This window comes from Microcebus murinus, chromosome 14 (genome assembly GCF_040939455.1).
Source record: "Microcebus murinus isolate Inina chromosome 14, M.murinus_Inina_mat1.0, whole genome shotgun sequence".
Taxonomy (NCBI): Eukaryota; Metazoa; Chordata; class Mammalia; order Primates; family Cheirogaleidae; genus Microcebus; species Microcebus murinus.
The window spans coordinates 5,855,689-5,871,483 of record NC_134117.1 but is presented as its reverse complement, the minus strand read 5'-3'; the positions used below and the strand labels follow the sequence as shown (position 1 = coordinate 5,871,483).

General features: G+C 42.2%; 1 protein-coding gene across 3 annotated transcripts; it reads right to left on the bottom strand.

The window, feature by feature from the left end:
- Positions 1 to 2,121: 2,121 nt before the first annotated feature.
- On the bottom strand, positions 2,122 to 15,251 carry TEX36 (testis expressed 36). Of its 3 annotated transcripts, XM_012781365.3 has the most exons (5): positions 15,035 to 15,251; positions 10,671 to 10,802; positions 9,893 to 9,973; positions 4,486 to 4,734; positions 2,122 to 2,621 (listed from the first exon to the last, which is right to left on the bottom strand). In XM_012781365.3, exons 1-5 carry the CDS (start codon positions 15,083 to 15,085, stop codon positions 2,607 to 2,609), a joined length of 528 nt encoding a protein of 175 aa, XP_012636819.1. In that variant the 5' UTR covers positions 15,086 to 15,251; the 3' UTR covers positions 2,122 to 2,606. The 3 variants fall into 3 exon arrangements, with proteins under 3 accessions (XP_012636819.1, XP_075866487.1, XP_012636818.1); XM_076010372.1 differs by lacking the exon at positions 4,486 to 4,734; XM_012781364.3 differs by lacking the exon at positions 2,122 to 2,621 and having other exon boundaries at positions 4,269 to 4,734.
- Positions 15,252 to 15,795: the final 544 nt, after the last annotated feature.

Genomic DNA, 15,795 nt, shown 5'->3' with positions numbered 1-15,795 from the left:
GCAGAACCTCTTTGTATAATTTTTTGACAACATCCTATGGCCCTATAATTATTTCCCAAAATAAATTTATTTAAAAGGGAGATTGCACATCCTTGTCAAATGCATGTAGAATACTCATAGAAATTGACCATGTATTAAGCCACAAGAACATTTTTAAATTTTCAGTAAGCAGAAGTCACACAAATCTTAATCATTGACCACAATGCAGAAATTACTTAATCATTAATAAAATACTGACAATGAAAAATAACACTGAAAGAGTAACTTTTCAAATACACTTCTTAATAATTCCTGGATTAAAAAAGAAAGCAATTACAAGCTATTCGAAAATGAACAATAAGGAGAGCACTATGATGTGTATGTAAATGTGTGTATACATCCGTGTATGTATGTACATGTGCATGTGTGTACATATGCATGCATATTTGCATGTACATGTGTTTTGTGTGTATGTGTATATGTGCATTCATGTGTATGTGTGTGCATGTGTTTGTGTGTATATGTGTATGTGTATGGGCACGGGTGGGCATATATGTGTATACGAGTGTGTGTTTGTGTGTATGTGTGTATACATATTTGTATGTGTATGCGTATGTGTGTGTATATATGTGGGTGTGTGTATTTGTGTATGTATGTGTGGGTGTGTGTATAGTGCCATTCCAAAGATGTAGCCTTAACCACATTTATAAGAAAACTGAAAATAACTGAGTTAAGCCTTCACCTTGAGGAGCTAGAAAAAGAAAATCAAAATAAGCCGAAGAAAGGAATTAGTAAACAAAAAAGCATAAATTAATGAGATCAAAAGCAAACAACAAAAATGTAGAATGTGTGAACAGCGCAAAGGCATGTAAACAATATTCAAAATGTCAAAGGACAGGATATGACTTTAAAGCCTTAAAGAGAATATATTAAAACACTATAACTTTAAAAATCAATAAAAACAAATGATTTCCTTTAAAAATAAAAATGACCAAAATTAGAAAAAGAAAAAAATAGAAGCACCATACAGACCAATCTCGGAAAAAATAAACTGAAAAGACAACCAAAGATCTGCACCTACACAGCACCCAGTCCAGCGGGAGCTTTTGTGCAAATTGTATAAATATTTGCAATTTATATATAAGCAGTGTCAGGGGATAGAAAAAGAGAGAAATCTGCCTTTAACTCAAATCTAAAATAATAATTGCATAAGTTTGAAAACAAAAAGACAGCAAATAAAATATTTGCATATCAAGGCCTGAATAATAGTATACTATTATTATAATATTATCAAAGAATAATACATCATAACCAAAAGAGTTTGTTCCAAGAAATGCTAGAATGGTTGAAGATTAGAAAATCCATTAATATATTTCATCACCTTAGCATATTAATAGAGAAAATATATATGATCATCTCAATAAATGTCAGAATATTCTTTGCTATAATGTCACTCCATATATCAACAATAAGAACCATAACACAAACTCTTAGAATTTCTTAATAATCTCAAACAAAGGAAGTCCTAAGCAAGGCGGGGAATCTTGAAACCATTAAAGAAAAGATTCATTCATTCTACTGCATTAAAAAATATGCAGGGCTAAAAATGTGGTATGGACCACCCCGATGCAAAATGTTAATAACAGGAAACGGAGGGGTGTGGGGGGGATAGTGGGCACGCAGGAACTCTAATTTCCATTCAATTTTTTTTGTGAACCTAGAACTGCTCTGAAAAACAAAGTCTATTAATTTATGTATATTAAAGAAGAACAAAAAATTAAACACTTGGAGCATATTGATACACAGGCTCAATACGTTAATATGTAAAGAAATCATACAAGTGATTTAAAGAATAAGGCAAACCAATAGAAAAATTAGTGAAAGATACAGATAAGCAGTTCACAGCAAAAGAAACACAAGAGGCTTTTCAATAGCTACACACACATACACACACACACACACATGCGAGGAAAGAGATGCAAATGGAAACGCAACACCATTTTTAGGCTAACAAATTGGCAGATGTGAAGTTTGATAATGCAAGGGTGTGGGAAACAGGTGTTCTCCCCTCTCCCTGCTTGTGGGTGAAGCTGCAGGCTGGAGCCCAACCTATTTTAGAAAATTTGACAACATGAACTCAAATTTTAAATCCACATACTCTTTAACTGGACATTTTTATTTTTATGAGTTCACCATATAGAAATGCTCACAGATGAAGGGCAATGTTTACCTATAAAGGTGTTTATTCCAGATTGCTCATAGTAGGAAAACACTGAAAACTGCCTAAGTGGCCGTCAAAACATCGCAGGAACTGCGGCGCATCCACGTAACGGATAACTATGAATAATAGCCAGAGCCAGCCGTGTTTTTCCAAGAAAAGAGTGGATTTCATAGAACTGATACGGAATGATTTCAAAGTCACATTTGTAAGTGCAGTTGGCGGGGGTAGAAAGCAACAATGGAATGGTGTGTGAGTGTGTGTGTGAGTGTGTGTGTGTGTGAGTGTGTGTGTGTGTGTGTGTGAGTGTGTGTGTGTGTGTGTGTGTGTGTGTGTGTGTGTGTGTGTGTGTAAGAAAGACAGAACCTGTGCACAGACGACCCGGGGAAGAACACACATGCAAATGTTGTCAATAGGGCTGACCCTGCAAGAAAAAATGGGGGGGAAGAAGTCAGAGACATGAGGAAGATTCTTTTCTCATGGTTTATTTTTATATTCTTTGAAATTTTTCCCATGTACATATACTTTAAAAATATTCTAGGGACAAAAATTCTTAGGAAACTAAGAACACAAGATAGCTAGATAAACCTTATTTATCTGAAACCTACAACAAAAGTCCATTTCTCGGTGAAACATTAGAAGGAGCCCCATTAAATTCGGACATAAAATAAGGATATGTATTAGTAATCTGTGACAATATTGAAATTGTACCTCAGGTCCTATCCAATGCAATGAGACAGAGAAGGGGCAAAGTATAAATGTCAGAAATGATATAAAAGTATCACTCTTGTAAACAATATAATTGTCCACATAGAAAATCCAGAAGCAAATAAACTGAAAGATTATTAAAATTTTCTTTCTTTTATTTATTTATTATTAGAAGTTTAGCCAGGTGGCCAAATAGAAGATTCACATACAGAAATCAATAGCTTTTTTATACATCAGCAAAAACCAATCTAAAAGTACAACTTTAAAACAAATTCAAAATAAACACAAAATTTCAAAATACGCAGGAATAAACATGGAAAAGAAACACATGAGACCTATGTGAGGAAAATTATAAGCTTTACTGAAGAATATAAAATAGGATCAGAACAAACGGGGAGTATAAAGATGTCAGTTTTCCCATAAATTAATACATTTGAGGAACTTTCTATCAAATTTGCAATGTGTTGTTTCTTTTTTAATTTCCAAATTTATTCTAAAATTTACGTATAGGAAAAATATCAAAAAAATGTTGGTATAGAGTGATGGTGACACTGCTCAGTGTACAGAAGGAAAATATAAATGGCCACTGCATGGGCAAAGATACTCAACATCACCAATAATTAGAGAAATGCAAAATAAGAAAATAACAAGGTACCTTTTTTCCCCCTTAAACATCTTTAAATATCTAAGTGATAGTGTGAGGGAGGAGAAACAGAAACTCACAGACACTGTTGGTGCGAGTTTAACTGGTACAGTCTTTTTTAAAGGCAATTTGCAATATTTATACTACTAAAACTTTAACTGTGCATGTTGTCCAACTCAGCACTAACAGGGTAACTCTCAGAGTCTACTGCAGAGGTGCACATGAACAGGTATTCAAAGAGGTGGCTCAAGCATGTTCCTGCAGCATTGTGTCTGACAGCAAAAAATCAGAAACAATTCAAATGTCCATTAATAAGAAGATAAATTTTAAAAATGTAGTACATCTGCAGTTGGGAATAAAGGACAGCAGTTTTTAAAAAATCATCCTATTCATACTGATGCTGCAGAACTCCAAGATAGTACACATTTTTGGAAATATCAAAAGAAAGTTGTAGAATGTTATTTACTCTGTAACGTAGTTTATGTTCAAAATTTTATGCACATGTATATGATTGTAAATGCAGATTAAGAACAAGCGGTTAATTTACGCCTGAGGACAGACAGGGATGGGAGATAGGGTGCGATCGTGGGGGTATTTTACTTGCTTTGTATTGCCTGAAATTTTAATATGAAAAAAGTAACCAGGTATTAAGGACGTAATTTTTAAAACTCCCCCAAAAGTAAAGGTGGCAATCTCAAAAGTTTATTTACACATGGGATTATGGACATATACCTTTATTTTATGAGAATTTGAATGTTTCTCAATCTTATTAAAAATCATAAAAGTATTTCAAAAATTAAATGGTAGTGCTGGATCAGAAAACGTATACTTTTAAGATGTCTGATGAAATATCAGTATTACAAAACTCATCAAGAATCTCCTGGGAGGATTAGGGGTCCAGTGAAGAAACAGTGTTTTTGTCAATAGCAAACCTTACTTTTGGCTTCTTTTTCAAAAACTCTGTATAGCTTCGCTTGGGAATAAATCTGAAAGTGCTCCATATCTCACTGTAATGTCTTGGAAAGCGTCTGAAAGCTGAGACCACCATAGCTTCCTTATACACGTACGATATCTGGTTATTCGAAAACCCGTCAAGACAAGATGGAACGTAGTCACATGTCCAGAGATTGAAATTTCTTGAACTGTGCTGCCTTTTATCTGGGGAGATCTTCTTACGTCCCAGGCCCTGGGAAGAATGACAAGAAGATTAGGAGGAAAGTATTCAAGCCCGCATAGTCCTGAGGTCTTTAGTTAGCAAACGCAGGTACATGCCATGTATATGTTTAAATGCCCCACATGACAACTGTCACGAGGTCTCCTTTACCAACCAGTTGAGGGCCATAACTCATCCTGTCAGTGTTCTGTTATTGTCCTCACAGCCACCTGGTGCCACCAAGGGAACTGACATGAAGAGACATGAAGGCAGAACCAGAGAAGAGTCCAGCCCGAAGCAGCCTGTTGTTATCCAGCCTCCATCCGCAGGGTCCTCAGGTGGGTTCCTTGCCCCGCAGCGGCTCAGCGGGCGGCTGGCTCTTTCTCCCAGAAGTCTGAGGAGGCCAGAGCCCTTCCCTGTCCTGAGGGTTCCCCGAAAGGAAGCAGCGCCTTTGGGTCTGCGCCCACAGATGTCCTCACTCCCTGTCAGCACCTTACTAGGGAACCTGAGAGCGACTGTGTGTTCAGAATTGTATGTACGATTTGGTCACAACTGGATGAAAACTGAGGCAGAAAACACTATTCTGACACAATAGGCTGAAAGGAAATGGACATTAGATTACCAAGATTTTATTTACATCAGTAAAGTGAGTCTGTTATGAAGGATCGGTGTGGGGTTCGCAGTGGGAGGACAACGGCACACTCAAATTAGGGTGCTTTCAGGAGAGGTTACAAAGGATCTATTTACATACATGTGGGTACGTGTAGGGAGAGGCCAAGGAGCTGGGCAATGGCTCCAGGTCCCAGGGGCTGGGGCAGGAACGCAGCCCACACACATCAGCCCCCCGGGGAGTGGGGAGAAGAGGGGACAGTGGGGAGAAGAGGGGACAGTGGGGAGAGTGGGGAGGGGAGGGGACAGTGGGGAGAGTGGGGAGAAGAGGGGACAGTGGGGAGAGTGGGGAGAAGAGGGGACAGTGGGGAGAGTGGGGAGAAGAGGGGACAGTGGGGAGAGTGGGGAGAAGAGGGGACAGTGGGGAGAAGAGGGGACAGTGGGGAGAGTGGGGAGGGGAGGGGACAGTGGGGAGAGTGGGGAGAAGAGGGGACAGTGGGGAGAGTGGGGAGAAGAGGGGACAGTGGGGAGAGTGGGGAGAAGAGGGGACAGTGGGGAGAGTGGGGAGAAGAGGGGACAGTGGGGAGAGTGGGGAGAAGAGGGGACAGTGGGGAGAGTGGGGAGAAGAGGGGACAGTGGGGAGAGTGGGGAGAAGAGGGGACAGTGGCTGGAGGGCATGCAGCAGATGCTGGGCACACTGTCCAAACACCCTTCCAAGAACTTACCTGAGGATATCAAGAAACTAGGGGAAAGGGCTGCAGGGAAAGTAACAAGTAAAACTTCAAATACTTACAGGTAATATGATTATGAAATGCATTGGAACTTTAGGAATTAACCAAAAGGAAGGGAGGGAGGGAGGGAAAAAGAAAGAAAGAAAACAAACTGGACCTAAAATTCCAATTTGTATTAAATTTATTCCTGAGCAAAGCTATACAGAGCTTTTGAAAAAGAAGCCAAAAGTAAGGTTTACTGTTGACAAAAACGCCATTTCTTCACTGGACCCCTAATCCTTCTTCCAAAAGATTCTTGATGAGTTTTGTAATATTGATAATTCATCAGACATCCTAAAAGTGTGTGTTTTCTGATCCAGCACTACCATTTAATTTTTGAAATATTTTTATGACTTTTAATAATGTTGAAAAACATTCAAATTCTTATAATATAAAGACATGTGACCATAATCCCATGTGTAAATAAATTTTTGAGATTGCCACCTTTACTTCTGCAGAAGTTTAAAAAATTATACCCTTAGTATATGGTGACATTTCATTTTAAAACTTGAAACACTACAAAGGGAGAGCTAACTAGAGAAGTCAGGGCCACTGCTTTGAGCTCCAGGTTGAAGTCCTGAAATGACATCTCCAGGATTTGGGAGAACAAGACCTGGGCCACCAACACAACATCTCCTAGGAAGGGAAGTAGGTGACATAAAATACCCAGATGTCTTGGCCCCTTATACTTGGGGAAAAACTATATATATTAATTTTTATAGTAATGATTATAATAATATTTATAATAATATATTTTATATAATATGCTATAATATATTTATAGTAATATAGTGTTAGTATATTTCTTAAACATTTATGCTTGAGAGTAGCTACTAGTGGAACATCAATAGAAGTCAAAATGAGCAAATAAATTCAACCAATCTAGCAAAGTCAGGAAAGGGAGAAAAAAAAAAAGCAACACATTTTGTTCTAGTAGGGGTTAAAAAAAAAAAAGAGAAACAAAATGTAAACATAATAAATAGAAAACATAAAAACAAGATGGCAGAAATGAAGCCCAAAACATAAATTGTCATAATAATGTGAATGGGTTAAATTCTCATATAAAGAAATAAAGACTCCTAGATTTTTTTCTTTAACCATGCTGTATTTTTTAAAAATTTTTCTTTCTCTTTCTTTCTTTTTCTGTTTTTTAAAGACAGGGTCTCACTCTGTCACCCAGGCTGGTGTGCAGTGATGAGAGATAGCTCACTACAGCCTCAAACTCTTAGCCTCAAGCAATTTTCCCACCTCAGCCTCCCAAAGCACTGGATTACTGGCATGAGCCACCATGCCTGGCTCTACACCATGCTGTATTCTCCTTACAATAGAAGACAATCCAACACAAAATGACTAAAAATTATGAAAATAAAGGAATGGACCATAACATAACGAACAAATGTTAGCAGAAAGAAACAGTGGTAATGCTGATATTCATGGCTAAAGGCATTAAAGCATATAAAGAAGGACATTTCATATTGATAAATGACAAAAGCCACCAAGAAAATAAAACAACTATGATTTTTTTCTGCAGAAAGATATGGTATTAAACTATATAAGGCAGAAAAAACTTTAGAAATTCAAGAATAATCTTAGAAGCAGAAATTGACACAAGAAGACAAAAATTAAGAAAAGGATGTGAAAGATTTGAATAAAATAATTAAAAGCCCTGAATTAATAAAGAATTTTGTAACCAACAGGGATAATATATATACTTTGTAAACACCCATGGAACACTTACTAAAATTAATCACATATGACAAAAATAATCTCATAATTCAAAAATTAGAAAGTACAGATTATACTCTTTAAAACTTACTATAATCCATAAAACTAGATACTAGCAACAAATAGATGGTCTTAAAAAAATTATAACCATATAGAAAATGCAAAACATTCTTCTAAATATTTTTTTTAGTAAAAAGAGAAATTAAAATAATTAAATCATAGACTATTTGGAAACAATAATAAGATCTTAAATAGAAAAATCTTTGGATGTAGCCAAAGCAATAATCTGAACAATACTCATAGTTTTAATAAATTTATTAACGGAAACAATTACAAGTATATGAACTACATATTCAACTTAAAAAAATTTAAAAGAACAGCAAAATAAGAGTATTTTAAGAGATATTATACCCATAAATTTGAAATAAGTTAGATAAATTTTAGATGAACACACATCAGCAAAATCTACCCAAGAAGAGGTAGAAAATTTTAATAAATTAATAATCAAGGGAGAAATGGAAAAGTTAGTAAAAAGCTAACTCTAAAAAATATCAAACTCAAGTAATTTTATGGGCAAATTTTATCTAACTTTACTTAAACTAAAAATCCAAATGTTGTATGAACTATTTCAGAACATAAAGTTGGAAAGCTTCCAGTGCTTTCTATGAGACTATCATAACCCTGGCAAAATATATGTGGTACAATCCTGTTTATGTAGTTAATAAGATATACAGTTATGTGTTCATGTTTGTGTGTAAATTGCAAAAATTCTCACCAAACCATTATCAGCAGTAAATTATCAAGGTGAGATTACGAGGAAGGAAAAATAAAGGTGCGAAGTGTATTTTTAATTTTGTATAATTCAGTATTGTCTGTGTTTTTTAAAGGACATATGTCACTTCGGTTATTTAGAAAAAAATATGAAACATTCCATTCAGAGAGGCGGGCAACGAGGATGTTCCGGTTCTGTTTTCAACCCTCTGGCAGAAGCAAACCAGATTTTTTAGGTTAAGCCCCTTCCATTTAGTTGAGACATTGTAGCCTAGAGGCAAGGGTAACTTAGGGCAAGTTGTTTAACTTCACTGTTCTCAATTTGCTCATCTCTAAATGAGGGCGAGAAGAGTTAATTAGCCCATAGGAGTGCTGCGAGGAGCGCACGAGATACTATGAGAAGCTGGCATACGGCACACACTTTCTTTGGGGCATTATTAACAGCCTCATCATCATGGACTTTGAGGTTCAGTAAGGATTCTCAGAGATCACGGGATACAGCCTTCCACCTAAGATATGTTAACTCTGTGCGGTCCAGTCTGGTGGCCACTAGCTATGGAGCACTTGCAACGTGAGTCCTCCAAATTGATGTGCAAGATACGTGTAAAATACAAACTAGATTTTTAGAGACTAAGTTTGGAAAAAGGAATGTAAGTATCTCATTAATTTTTTATATTGATTACATCTTGAATTGATAAACTGGGAAATTACTGAGTTAAATAAAATGTATTAAGTTAATTTCACCTGTTTTTTTTTTAACTTAATGTGGCTACTAAAAAATTTTAAATTCCACATGCAGCTTGCACTACATTTTTATGACATAGTGCCGCGCTAACCACCATGCTGTCAGACTTTGTGTTGTCCAGTGGCGAGGAACTCAACTGGCCCTAGAGAAAAGGCAACCCCAGCCATTAAGAAATCCTTCCTGAGATTCGGCGAGCGCCCCCTCCCTCTGACCTCCCCTCACGGTCCTGGCTCTGCCATCCAGAGACACGCGCAGCAGTCCCTCCTTCCCATGGAAGACTTTCACAAGAAAGCCCACAAAAGAGACAATTTATGGGAAGGCACTTCGAGAATTATAAAGTGCACGTAAACCTAGTCAGAAATCCGGTGCAGATTTTGAAAGCTGCATGGAACGTACCCTCCAGCAATTTTTTTTTTTTTTTTGTAACCTGTTATGAGTCTAGTTTAAGACATTGCTTGGTGTTGACCTTGCTCCAGCGTTAAGGTCAGTCCTCTATCTTCAACACGCCCCCGAAAACCTGGAGCCCTGACGTGGCTCCCGCGTTGTTAGGAAGGTGGAAGGGAATACTCACGGAGTCCACGTAGTAGCCGGAGTTCTCGAGACTGTGCCGATTGTCGTGAGCGGAGAAGGGGAAGCTGTTGTTGACGGCTTGCTGGAAGAGAGCACGGGCGGAGACGAGGGGGCGCACGTCAGAGCTGCAGGGTGCTCTCAGAACCGGGGTGCAGTGGTGCGGAAGGAAGACGGACGAGGCCAGGCGACCTCCAAGTAAGACCGTTAAACCCGTCGCCAGAGACGGAGCAAAGAGCACAGGGCCGTGAGGACGCACGTGTGCACGCCAGCTTAGGGCTTGGAAACCCAGCCTCACTGCCAGCGTTCTGAAAACCATAAAAATTCTCTTTCAAAACACCTTATTTGGAGGCAAGAATGGAAAAGTGTGTGGGCTCATGGAGCCAAAACCTGGGGACGGCTTTTGAGGCTGTGCAGACCAACTTCTTCATCTGGCCAATAAGGATCCCAGAAGACAGAGCCCTGGCCCAGTGAGTCTGGCAGGTGTGAAGTCAACACCTGCTTCTCCTCCCGCACTTGAGCGCCCCTGAAGTTGCTCATGCACCAGCCGGGGAGGCAGAACGAACTGTGAGCTGTAACCAGAGCCGTTGCCTCTTGTGCATAGACAGACTGACTTGACTGGACTCAGAGGCAGCTCCTCAGAGAGTAGTACCAGGCTAAGAGGTTGGGGTGCAAAATGAGCAGCCTCTTACAAGGAAAGACTGTCTGGCCCCAGATGCCAGTGGTGCCCTGCCCTCAGGGAGCCCCAGGGTGTGTAGCTGGGGCCAGAGCTCTGCACTCACCTTCTCCCGGATTTTGTATATTGGCGGTAGCTTCTCCGTCACTTGGCGAGACAAACGTGGATTCTGGGGCTCTTTTAACGTAGCACTTGTGATGGATTCTGGTATCCTTCGCGTTAGCCCAATGTGGGGGAACTGGAAAAACAGCACAAGGCTTGATTAAAACCAGACACATCTGGCTCTAGAAGCCAAGTATCAGGGCTTCCTCTGTGTAGTGATTAAAATGCAATTTGGGTGCTTCTGGCATGCAATGGAAATGGCATAATTTTTGCAATTTTCAAGTATTCTTTCCAAGACAAAAAACATTGTAATGGCCCAGAGCCATCACCGCTGGTCGTTTCAAGTTACGGGGAGCCACCCCTGCTGCGCTGGAGCCTGGCTGTGTGTCCGCAGCCCGGGAAGGAGGGTGCGGCCCTCCGAGAGTGAGCGGCTACTCTGAGCAGACAGGAATGTGTTATCTGAGAGGCTCCTCTGGTCAGGGGGCTCCGGTACTTGGCGGTACTTGGCGCCTAGGATCCAACCCACGTCCATGGGGTGAGCCGACTTCTGGCAATGTAGGTGTGAGGCGGGCCCTGAGACGGGGGGCAGGGGAGCAGCGACGGTCCCAGCTGGCTCTCCACTGGGAATGTGGGATGGTAGAGGGCGGGCAAAGAACGAGTAGGTAAAGGGTGTGAAGCAAGAAAAGTGAGGACAGGGAGGATTATTCGGGGGTGCCCTTGCAATCTCCCTACAAAAGGGTGGGGAGGAAACAGGACTGAGCAGAGGGAGGAGGTCCAGGCCAGGGCCTCAGTTGACCCTGCAGAGAGCTCTGGGTGTGGGGTGGCCCCTTCAGAGGCAGGGCAAGGGGACCCGGCCTCTGCACACCCTAATCGATCAGTCGTTGGAAGACTGATCCCCAGGAAGACGGGGTGGCCTTGGGAAGGCAGCCGTCTTCAGCCAAGGGATCCCTAGGGGTGGACGGGCAGGGCCACACTGTCTGCAGCGGGAGCACTGAGTCCTTCCTTCCTGGCGGGGATGAGGCTGGCACTTGATGGCCACAGCAGCTCAACCCAGCTTACGTGTGTGAATGGAACCTCTTAAAGGCCAGCCCAACAAAGTGACCTCTCAAGCAGGGCTCTCTAGGAGAAGAAAATGAGTGGAAATTAAAATAAGCAAAGAACGAGACCTGACTCTTGGTGAAAACTCCCAGCATCACAATGTGGTCGGGACGCAGGCTGTAGAGTCAGAGGGCCTGAGTCCAGACCCAGCTCTCTCTCCTACTAGGTGAGCCGGTGAGCAAGAGACTTAACTTTTCCAAGCCTCAGTTTCCCTGTCTGTAAAATGGGAATAATAATAGCTACCTGATCTGGTAGGTTTGAGCAAGAGAGGAAACGTGCACAATCTGGTAGTGCTCACCTGCCATTGGCAGGTTCTGGTGTTGCTCACAGCTGTTTGCTCCCTCGCCCCCAAACCCATTGCTGTCACGTTAGGCTGGTACTCCTTCCTTCTCTTTTAGAGTCTAATGACATGAGCCAGCACTGCTCTTCTCTCTCTTGAGTCCTCCTCAAGTCACGATATAACTGTAGATTCAGGTGGCTTTTGGTTAGTGTCTGCACAAGAGTGTGTTCAGTTGGTTGCCATTTCTGTACCAGGCTGGTAGCCTTTCCCTTCGCCCTCACTCTGGTCTGATGGAGTCTCCGCTTCTCTCTGGGCAGCTGTGGCAAACTCAGGCCGAGGGTGGGGGAAGCTGTTCTAACGTCGAGAACAGTGGCTCTCACCAGTTAAATGACAACTGCCTTGGGTTCATTTGTATTCTGCAAGTCTGTGAACTAAATCGCTGTAAAAAAAAATGGCTCTAGCATTTTAATTTCACTCCTTTAAAATATATATTTAATGGCTATAACATGATAGCTGTGAAATAAACCCTTCTGTTAGATATTGTAGCCGTGAAATATAGCTTTTTAACTAGTTGGCGGTGAAATTGGTGCTGCATTCAATCACTCAATGACTGAAACATTAAATGGGAAGGTGAAAGTGTGTGGAAAAAGTCCTTCCTACCCGGCGACAGCCAGATTACAACCAGCAAGGTCAACTGCAAAATGACTGTCACCTCTAATGTGGCAATTACTGTCCTGCCAAATGGGCTGCTGCTGACTCAAAGCCAAAAATTTCTTTAATTTCCCCAACTCATCCACAAGTTACTTTGGAAACTTCATGATCAGCACTATTCCTTTTATGCTCTGAGGTGCTGACAGCAGAAAGGATTCATGCCAAGGGCTCGAGCCAAACCCTGGTAGGGTGGGGGCAGGGGCAGTCCTCCTAAAACCCGGGCACTGGGTTACATGCCTGGGCTCTTGGTAGGAGGATGAAAGGAATGTCTATCTATGAGATGACAATTCTCGCTTTGTCCCTTACAACAGAACCTGACTTGGGAGTGGCAATGTGCCGGTTAGAACATACCTCCCCTGACTCCCTTGCAGCTAAATTGGCCATGTGACCCAGTGATATAGGAGCGGAAGTCTGCAGGGCAGGGCTCCTGGGAAATAAAAAGGGGCAGGCTCAGGTGACAAGTGCCTTCTGTCTTTTCACCCTTTGACCTCCCCCTTATTTTTCTGCCTAGGTTGTGGACCCACTGCCTAGAGGTGGAAGCCCCCCACCCCAAGGAGGGCAGAACAGCAGGCTGAAAAGCACCTGGGCCTCCCTGAGCAGCTGTCCCAGCCCTGGCCTGCCTACCTCTGGATTTTACTGTTACTTGAGAAATATAAACCCCTATTTGGTTAAGACACTGGAATCAGTCTTTTATAATATGCAGACAAACACAATCCTAACTAATAAAAGGGTGATAGACAGAGGGGAAGCTACTAAGTCTGAGAAAAATGTTTTCCTCTTCATGGGCAATTAGCATTATGTAGTTGACACTATTTCTTATTTTACTTTGACTGCCAGGAAACTCAGAGTCAAATTTGGTGCTCAGATATCTACAGCATGGACTGTTATGGCATATGTATCTATGTTATATATTTTCCCAGTCTTAGCCTCTTATTGTAAAGTATATTTAAACCGGTTATGAATTTTTATTTCATTTATACTATTTTTATTATTTTATTGTGTATATTTTTCATATATTACATTAAATTTTTGTGGAACGAAACATGGTATACATTATGTGTATATACATAAATATATATATATACATACATGCACGTGTTCTAGTTAGCAAGAATTGAGGGGTTACTGTGTGCTCATGCATTATACTGAGCACTTGTGAATGTGTCATTGATCCCCACAATAGCCCTGTACCCTTGGGACGCTATGCTCACATTCTGCACAAAAAGAAACTAAGATTTAGAAAAGCTAACCTATTTAGCCAAGGTTATGTGCAAGTGGGTAAGTCGGTCAATTTTTTAAAGCCTTCAGACCTAAACGTGCTGAAATCTTTTCCATTTTTTCTTTTAAACAAACAACATTTCTAAAACAGTTTTCTACCTGGTGCTGCCCTAAAATAAGTTGACACCAGGTCTTTCTGTGTCCCTCACTGTGAGTGTGGGGAGGACGCAGGCAACAGTCCACCGCTGTGATTCCCCCTTGGCCTTTCTGTGAATGGATTGCAGAAACTAGAAATGGAAAAGACCTGTCAGCACATGGAATACACATGTTAAAGAGCAAACAAGAGAAGCGCTTGCACCGACAAGGCTAGGACCCCACGCTTAGCGGTGACCCAGATGTTTCTGGAAGACAGCAGAACAGCGATGAGTCCCACTGGGCATGTGAGGACGTCAAAAGAGAAGGGTCTAGCGAAGAGCGTGAAGCCGGAAAGTGAAGTCTTCAAATGATCGAGATGAGTGGACGGCGCGTTCCTAGAATCTTCTTTCACAGTCTGGTGGCACTAAGGGCAAGAGACCGCGAGCCAACAGGAATTTGTTTAGCGATTTCCAGTATAGGGCTAATTCCTTCAGCGAACATGATGTCGAGTGCCTCCTACGCTCTGGGTTCCGTTCTAGGCATTGAAGATGTGTCCGTAAGTGAAAAGGACACGGAGCGGATGTTCTAGCAAGGGGAGACGAGTGATGCGCATAGTGCAGATCACATAGGACATTAGAAGACAGATGTCATGGACAAAGGGAAAAGGACAGACGGCAGCAGTCACTGCCTAGTGGACAGTTACAAGGTTCTAGTGTGCTGAGCATTTGACATGCATTATATCATTCAATTCCCCCGAGAATGTTAGGAGATTCCCATTTCACAGATGAAGGCACTGAGGCCAGGTGAAGTGATTTGTCAAAGGTCATGCTGCAGTAAGTAGCAGAAGCGGGATCTGAACCCAGTGCTGTGCCCCTGACCACACCCACATGGCATGAGAAAGGGATGCAGGGCTCCGTCTTCCTTACCCATCTTCCGTCCTTGTCTAGGGGTGGGTTGAAGCGCCTCCCTTTGGCCATTCTCTCCAGGAAGCCGAAGTGGGCTGAGCTGGGCACCCTCACCTCTCCATGGCGTCAGCCCTGCACATCTGGAAGCCACTACTCCCCCCCCCCCTCGGTCCTTATCTTTGCTTCTCAGCCTTTTCCAGGAGCCGGGAGCCGGGTGGCAGGGTGTCCATTGTTGCCACGGAGTGGGCGCTCACGCATCACAATGGGTGGGGAGCCTCCCTGCCCCTGGCTCCCTGCAGCTGCGGCTCCGCAAGGTATGAGGCAAAGAGCCGCCAGGTCCCAGCTGAGGAAGCCCTGTGATCAGGTCAGGCGGGGGAGGACAAGACAATCTTGGGGAGACGGCAAACTCTCCGTGCCCTCTAGGCCCTCAAACCAATAATATATGAGTTAGATGTGCCCATGGTAACCATCTGTCCCAACCTCTTACTTTTTAGAGAAGTAGACTCAGTCCCCGGCTCGGGGTGACCTTGTCCGCATCAGTAGCACGGCTGCACCTGGGACCCGAGCCTCCTGCCGTCCCTTCACGGGAGCCGCTGTGTCCCTGCTCAGACCCAGCCGTGGGACTCGCTCACAGCCACTCTGACCCGCCTGACACAGCACTGGGGCCACGAGGAAGTGACAGCCATGAGTCACTGTCATATGCCAGGCGCTGTGCTCAGCTAAACACTTTCACCTGTTTTGCTTTTCCTCCGTGACAGCCTTCGACGTTTACAAAGGAGGAA

Excerpts from the sequence above, each read along its gene's own strand:
- TEX36 (XM_012781364.3), bottom strand. The coding sequence starts at position 15,085 with ATGGCCAAAGGGAGGCGCTTCAACCCACCCCTAGACAAGGACGGAAGA. Across the intron at positions 10,803-15,034 it reads TAGACAAGGACGGAAGATGG|TTCCCCCACATTGGGCTAAC; the intron begins GTAAGGAAGACG and ends CTGTTTTTCCAG. Across the intron at positions 9,974-10,670 it reads TATACAAAATCCGGGAGAAG|CAAGCCGTCAACAACAGCTT; the intron begins GTGAGTGCAGAG and ends GCTCTCTTCCAG.